Source organism: Ostrea edulis, chromosome 3 (genome assembly GCF_947568905.1).
Source record: "Ostrea edulis chromosome 3, xbOstEdul1.1, whole genome shotgun sequence".
In the NCBI taxonomy this organism is placed as follows: domain Eukaryota; kingdom Metazoa; phylum Mollusca; class Bivalvia; order Ostreida; family Ostreidae; genus Ostrea; species Ostrea edulis.
Window position 1 is genome coordinate 1,622,152 of NC_079166.1, and position 7,712 is coordinate 1,629,863.

The following is a 7,712-nucleotide window of genomic DNA, read 5'->3' on the forward strand; positions in this document are numbered from 1 at the left end:
CTAAATTTTGTTAGTTTGATCAGCCAATGAAATTGTGTATAACAAGTAAGATTGAACTATGAAACTACAAAATTCATATCAGACATGAAATAGAGAAAACACTAGTATAGGAGTTATTGCCCTTTCTAGTTGGATATAGATTATTTTTATTATTTTTATTATTTCTTTGATTGTGCATAGAAATATAAACTTTTTCAAAATCAAATATTTTGCCTGATTTGTTTTAGATACCCAGCGAATGAAATTCCTGAAAACGCCATATTAAATAAAGGTTATAAAGGTGCACAATGTAAATAATTTAATCCTATTCTAAGCGATACAATAGCGATACATACAATAGGCACATTTACACCAGCATTTGGTTAAGGCGAAATCAAGGTTTTATATGGTCAACTATGTGCTCACTGTAATTGACAATGACTTGAGGATGTGAGCAAATTGGGATAACTCCTATCACAAAATCACAAAGTACCGAATAGTCTTTTAAGCAAAGACATTGTCTGTTAACAAATTGCATCTAATATTTTTCACAAGAATGGGTCAGACTAAGGTTTAAACTTTGCCAACTTCTTTTATTTACGGTGATCAAATCATTGAAAGGGGTATTTCAGAAAAAAAATGTCCCCGTTACGGATCACAATATCGATCATTTTCTCCTGTCTTGAATAATTCAGAAAGGTGCAGTAAATGTCATAATCGGCCATTACCTTTCAATTCAGAAAAATAATGCACATGGAAAGGTAATGGGAACTCGTTCTAGATAATTGTGATAGTTTCAATGTCCATAAACTGAAGTAACATCGGGGATCCAAATGGCCTATTGCGGTACTGCTACAGCTTGGTCCAAATTTGGTTTATTGACGCAGTTCATTGGACTGGCTTTGGTTCTCTCGGGATTTAGTACTATAGGATGGATGGTTACTACAACTGTCCAAGACAACACGGACATTATTATCGGTCTATTCCAGATGAAAGATTGCTCCACGGGAAGTTGTGCAACACAGGCACTCTCATCTGCGTATGAAAATAGTATGTAGCTTAAAACTTTTATTTCACTTTTATTTCATTGCATTATGAAGAGAGAGAGAGAGAGAGAGAGAGAGAGAGAGAGCACCTGAGAACCTGGCTTGTTCAAGGTGATTTTCTTTGCTATATCATAGATAGATAGATAGATAGATATATAGATCTAAGGGGTGTTTGTATTGTAGGAATATAAATAGGGGGAAATATATATAGAAGCATGGGGTAATTTGCGTCATTAGGGAACCCGGTTATGCAGAAATGATCCCCTTTCCTATTCATTTTGTATCCCTCTAAAATAAATTACACAAAATATTAACCCCACGGGTGGTTATAAGATAATCAAAGTGAATTTGTAAGTAAAATTCAAACATTCAAGTTTTGAAGCCTTAATTGAACAAGAGGCCCAGGGGCCTTATAGGTCACCTGACTATCATGTAACAACCTTCCAATGTTTGAATTAAGTTTGTGTTTAAATATAAAAATCTTACTTTTGGATGGAAGAAACATTGAATAGCTATGTGGTCAGCCCCGCCTTTGCACCAGAACCCCTGACCCAGGGGCCATAAATTTCAGTTTTGAAAGAAGCATCCTTGATCATCATTATCATACTATTAGTTTGTCTACTTAATACCCAGCAGCAGAGGAGAAGATTTTCAAAGAAATAAAATGCATTTTCACTATATGATCAATAGGGCCCCACCCTAATACCAGAACCCCTGACCCAGGGGCCATGAATTTCACAATTTTGAAAGAGGCATCCTTGCTCATCATAACCATGCTATTGGTTTGTCTACTTAATACCCAAGGACAGAGAAGAAGATTTTCAAAGAAATAATGCATTTTCACTATATGACTTATAGAGCCCCACCCTAGCACCAGAACCCCTGATCCAGGGGCCATGAATTTCACAATTTTTAACAAGAGGTACTGTGAGCAATGCTCACTAAGAATACCCCCTGTTTAACCCAATCTCCCAAAGGGTGTTGGTAATAGGTATAAACTACCTCTTTTCTGAGTGTTGCTACTTCGATGTCCAGTGCGCATGACCTTTGACCTTTTGACCCCAAAATCGATAGGGAACATCTTCATCCCATGGGTAGTCCATATGTATGATATGGTGACTGTAGGTGGAAAGTATAACGCTTTAGAGCCCGGAAACCATATTGCTACTTCAATGTCCAGTGCGCTTGACCTTTGACCTTTTGACCCCAAAATCGATAGGGAACATCTTCATCCCATGGGTAGTCCATATGTATGATATGGTGACGGTAGGTGGAAAGGATAACGCTTTAGAGCCCGGAAACCATATTGCTACTTCAATGTCCAGTGCGCTTGACCTTTGACCTTTTGACCCCAAAATCGATAGGGAACATCTTCATCCCATGGGTAGTCCATATGTATGATATGGTGACGGTAGGTGGAAAGGATAACGCTTTAGAGCCCGGAAACCATATTGCTACTTCAATGTCCAGTGTGCTTAACCTTTGACCTTTTGACCCCAAAATCGATAGGGAACATCTTCATCCCATGGGTAGTCCATATATATGATATGGTGACGGTAGGTGGAAAGGATAATGCTTTAGAGCCCGGAAACCATTGCGTCTACAGACGAACGGACGGACGGACAGCCCGATTCCAGTATTCCCCCCCACAACATGGTAATGATGAGCAAGGATGCCTCTTTATAACCCCCACAACAAGTTGTGGGGGTTATAAAGAGGCATCCTTGCTCATCATTACCATGCTATTAATTTGTCTACTTAATACCCAGAGACAGAGAAGAAGATTTTCAAAGAATTTCTACATTTTCACTATATGACCAATAGAGCCCCACCCTAACACAAGAACCCCTGCCCCAGGGGTCATGAATTTCACAATTTGGTAGAGGGCTCAACGTTCATTATAATTATGCCCACAGTTTGGCTTCTTGATGTCCAGGAGTAAAGAAGAAGATTTTTTTAAATTACACTCATTTTGATGGTTTTTGCCCCACCCCTCAGGCTCCAGGGGGGCAGGGACCGCGAATTTCACAATTGTTGTTCCCCTCCACCCACAGATGCTATATGCGAAAATTGGTTGAAATTGGTTCAGAGGTTTCAGAGAAGAAGCTGAAAATGTTCAAATGTTAACGCACGACGCACGACGCACGTCGCACGACGCACGACGAACGACGACGGACAAAAACAGGTAGCAATAGGTCACCTGAATGAATTCAGGTGACCTAATAAAAGTAGAAAGTAGACATATAATCATTAATTACACGGGAGTCTTTTGTTTGAACATTGAAGTTGTATATTGAATAATGCATAAGTGTGATGCCTCCATATAAGTGAAATAGCTTTGAAATCTTATTAAGCTAGGAATATCTTCAAATTATTCAACATATCCGTAAACGAATTAAAAAAGAGTTAGTCAATAAATACAGGTAAATATAGCTTGATTCAATTCAGGTAGAAATAGGTGAACTTCTTACTGATTTCAATACATTTGAAATTTTCTTTGATTGGATTAGAGATAATCTAATGATGTGAAGATACACGTAGTGCCAAATATGTGAGAATATCAGGTTTAAATGTAATATTTAAACTTATTTTTGATTAATTAGACCCATCTTCAAATAATTGAACATACGTATAAGAATTAAAGATAAATTGTGTTCAATAAAATTTGCTTTAGTTACATAATTTCAAGTTGTTTCAGTGTAATGGCAATAAGTGAATTTTGGATGTCCAGTTCAATTGTAGATAAGTTTAAATAGTGGAAAATAATCAAAGATGGGTTTATTTAATTGATAAGGAGATGTAACTGAATTAAAAGTAAAAATCTTTTGTGGATAAACACCTAACTCCGTGTATCTTCAATCAAATTACAGATAAGTCAAACCATTAGAGCTGAGACACAGCAGGGGTTCGTGCCCGCATCCCCAAAAACTTTGAAAAAAGGAAAGGGAGTAGCAAACGGAATCTATCAATTAAAGGCAAAGAATGTGTGTTTCTTTATCGAGTACGAATCAGTGACATTATCACCGAGATACAAAGGGGAAGAAAGCGCGCATGTTTGTATTCATGATTCACCGGACATTGTGCACATAGAGTATTTGGGATATAGGTTTGCAGGCAAAGCATGACCAAAAAAAAAAAAAAAACGAATGTTATAGTGATCGAAAATTGAAATGATATGTTGCTAAAATAGTCATACATGTACAATTTACCGAAGAAATAAAATGATTTGGTAAGCAGGTTTTCAGAATATTCAAAACATGATTTTAAAAGATCATTAGATCTCCAGAAGTGGTTCACCATGGCAGATCGCAAGACGTATAATTTCATTAATGTGTTGAACTGTTACTGTGTGTATAGTCCCCCCCCCGAAATTAAAAACAATAGACCTACCCCTGCCCATGTGAAATCCCCATGTGAATCAAAACTAACCCTAACCCACCCATGTGAAATAAAAAAAATAGACCTGATAATTACTCCAAAGATCATGACTCCAAAATGTGTTACAGGGTGATCACGTATATGTAATCTTCAGAAGTGACGGGCATGTTTTTAAAAAATATAATAACCGTCAGTAACAGTTTGCAAGATGTGCAATAACATGTACATGCCTCGTAAGGTTGGTTTATTTTTTATATCTTACTCTGAACATGTTGTCCTTTAAATTTTGACAGCTGTTTTTTGTATAAATGACAGGTAATAACCTACATTTTTGCAGTTGCTCTCCTAACACCGGAAGTTGGGGACGTGCTTACCATTGCGGACCTACGCTTCACACAAATAGTATTAGCAAATAGTGTGTTGTAAAACATACGTTACCCATTTTTTTTTATTATTATACTGAGTTTTAACAGGTTATATTATATCTATGACAAAAACAAGGTTTAATTTCTTCGTTTTTAAGGAGAAAACATTTTAAAATATGCATTTCGCCAAATTGTAGCGTTGCGAAAGGGGAGGGGGTGCCATAGGCGTATTTGATGTTTATTTCTGTCCAAGTCACAGTGCAATTGATACCGAGAATTAAAAACAACAGACGCATGGAATTGAAAGCACAATGGTAGCATGCGATATAATCAGGGACGTACATGTAGCATCGTGTTAATTAATGGTTGGGGAGAAGTTGATTTCATAATATTGCCTGAAAATTCTTGACATGTAAATGAAAAAAAGTTCAAACGTCGTGAGGGAGGACGGCATGGGTTGATCTTTCAGTTCCATTCATCGATTACATTTTCACTACCATTCACGACAAAGCTGTTTTAATAAGAAGAGGGGGGGTGTTATCTATAGATCGACCTCTGCACGTAAAAATATCCAAATACTTTGTATGTAATGATAAGGGGGGGGGGGGGGGGGACAGATCCATTGTTGCTACGTGTCTCATAATTAATTGAAGTGCAAAAAAAGAGTTGTAAGTCGATGTACACAAAGCTTAACTTTCAAAAGATTGAATCACATGCAGGAAAATATTTCAACAAAAAAAAAAATGCACTAGAGATACCAATTTGCGATAATTACCAGTAACAAACTCTGTTTATCGGTACTCGGTGTACTGATAAACAGAGGTTTTGTCCAGTGTTAAAGGATAAATAAATAGCGTACAGGTATGCGTTGACTGAGGTGTGTTTTCAGGTATATTATATTGAGTTTTGTGTTTTGGTTGTCGAAAATATTGACAAAGATTAGTAATGAAGAATTGCTGATATAATAAAGACAGCCTGATTCTGATCTAAAGAAGTTACGGACTGTTATTATTCACATAATTTGTTACATCACGACCAAACATTGCTAGCGAGAAAATCACACGAGAGACACACACAGACTATTTTTAGACCATTACACTTCATGCTTAGGTAGATTCTTTAATTTGTGTTAGCGTACCGCCCCAAAGCACTTTAGAGTATTTATTTTAGATACTCTACATAGTGCTTTGCCAAAATAAAATAAAAATAATAAATAAATAAATAACCCGCTTTAGCTATCGATCTTAATACTAATGTTTTATTTTGATAATTTTACAGATGTAAGATATGTCATACTGTCATTGTATTGTGTTTTATTGTTGCATTCCTCACCGCTACCCTTGTAAAGCGCCCTAGAGCAAGTTCTTTTATATAAAGCGCTATAGATGAATTTTATTTATCGATTATTCCTAATTGGCGATTGATTGCAATCAAATATTGTACATTTTCTATTTATCCCCTAGATGACATTGTCAACCGATATGCTGCGCGCCCTCACTAATCAGGGGGAAATAACTCGTACAGCATTGTGAAAAAATGTGCTGATACTGTTGGGCAATATTGTGCTATAGGAAATTTTTTTACCACATTCATTATTTTCAGAAAATGTTTTAAGTATGTACACACCATTTCTTGTGCTAGATGATCGGATTTGTTTAGCATACCACTTGTCTAAAATACAAAAATCTTTATCTATTTCACTTTTTTTCACATAGGTGAAATTGGTTGATCACCACAACCATTAACTTAATATTGGCAAATGTTATATGATACAAATCGCTAAGATTTGATCCATTATGTAAGGCCATACTGATAGTACAGGTACAAGTGAAACCCTTTCAATACAACTTGAATAAACCGCAATTTTTTTTTTACGGAAATGAGACTTGTCATTTTTCTTTTACCGGGTGGTCGGGATGCAACGCTGGGTTTAATGATCGTTGTTCTGATAGTATCAGTTCTCACCACAGTCCTTTACAGTATTTATGTTCCCACGGACGCTGCAAGATACAGATGCATGATCATTATCATAATGTGCTTAACTTTCTTGGCGGGTAATTTAAACTTTGACACTCATTACCTTCTGACAACTAAATACATACAGATTTGGATCTTCACATACAATTCAATGGTGTATAACCGTGACATTTTCCTTTCAGCTCTGTTTACTCTGATTGGAGCCATTGTCTACGCCGCCTCAGTACCTAATGACTTCTATTCGTCCTATTCGGTCGGGCTCGTCTTAATAACCTCGTTATTATTCATTTGCGCCGGATGTATGCTTATTGGTCAAGCCCAGTATTCCGACGGTCCGATAGTCCGACGGTTCAATATTCCGACGGTCCGATAGTCCGACATGTTGACCATCACCAAAAATTTTAATTAACGGAGTTAAAATTTATTCATCTCAGACATTATTTTATGGATATTACCAGAAACCGTCAAAATCGACACGGCCTGATCATAAATCAGACAATCAATTTCTGACCAAAATCATTCAAGTATGAACTTACGGCGGCGTAGAAAGGCCATGTATAAATATATTATTCGTTCGGACGAATTAGTTATTTGTTCGGACGAAATAGAAAATCGGTCGGACAAATTAGCAATTTGTTCGGACGAATTAGCTATTTGTTCCGACGAATTAGCTATTTGTTCGGACATATTAGTAATTCGTTCGAACAAATTAGTAATTCGTTCGGACGAATTACCGATTTGTTCGGACGAAATAGAAAATCGGTCGGACAAATTAGCAATTTGTTCGGACGAAATAGCTATTTGTTCGGACGAATTAGCTATTTGTTCGGACATATTAGTAATTCGTTCGGACAAATTACCGATTTGTTCGGACGAAATAGACATTCGTTCGTACAAATTAGCAATTTGTTCGGACAAATTAGTAATTCGTTCGGACGAATTACCGATTTGTTCGGACAAATTAGTA

General features: G+C 36.7%; 1 protein-coding gene across 1 annotated transcript; it reads left to right on the forward strand.

Moving 5' to 3' along the window:
* The first annotated feature begins 720 nt into the window (after window positions 1–720).
* Window positions 721–7,140, forward strand: LOC125675326 (uncharacterized). Its single transcript, XM_048912908.2, has 3 exons — window positions 721–1,026; window positions 6,673–6,822; window positions 6,928–7,140. The coding sequence occupies exons 1-3, from the start codon at window positions 813–815 to the stop codon at window positions 7,116–7,118; spliced, it is 555 nt and encodes a 184-aa protein (XP_048768865.1). The 5' UTR covers window positions 721–812; the 3' UTR covers window positions 7,119–7,140.
* Window positions 7,141–7,712: the final 572 nt, after the last annotated feature.

Bases quoted from the DNA above. Each gene is read 5' to 3' on its own strand.
- LOC125675326 (XM_048912908.2), top strand. From the start codon at position 813: ATGGCCTATTGCGGTACTGCTACAGCTTGGTCCAAATTTGGTTTATTG. The intron at 1,027-6,672 runs ATAGTATGTAGC...TTTTTCTTTTAC, and splicing joins ACTCTCATCTGCGTATGAAA to CGGGTGGTCGGGATGCAACG. The intron at 6,823-6,927 runs GTAATTTAAACT...TTTTCCTTTCAG, and splicing joins GTGCTTAACTTTCTTGGCGG to CTCTGTTTACTCTGATTGGA.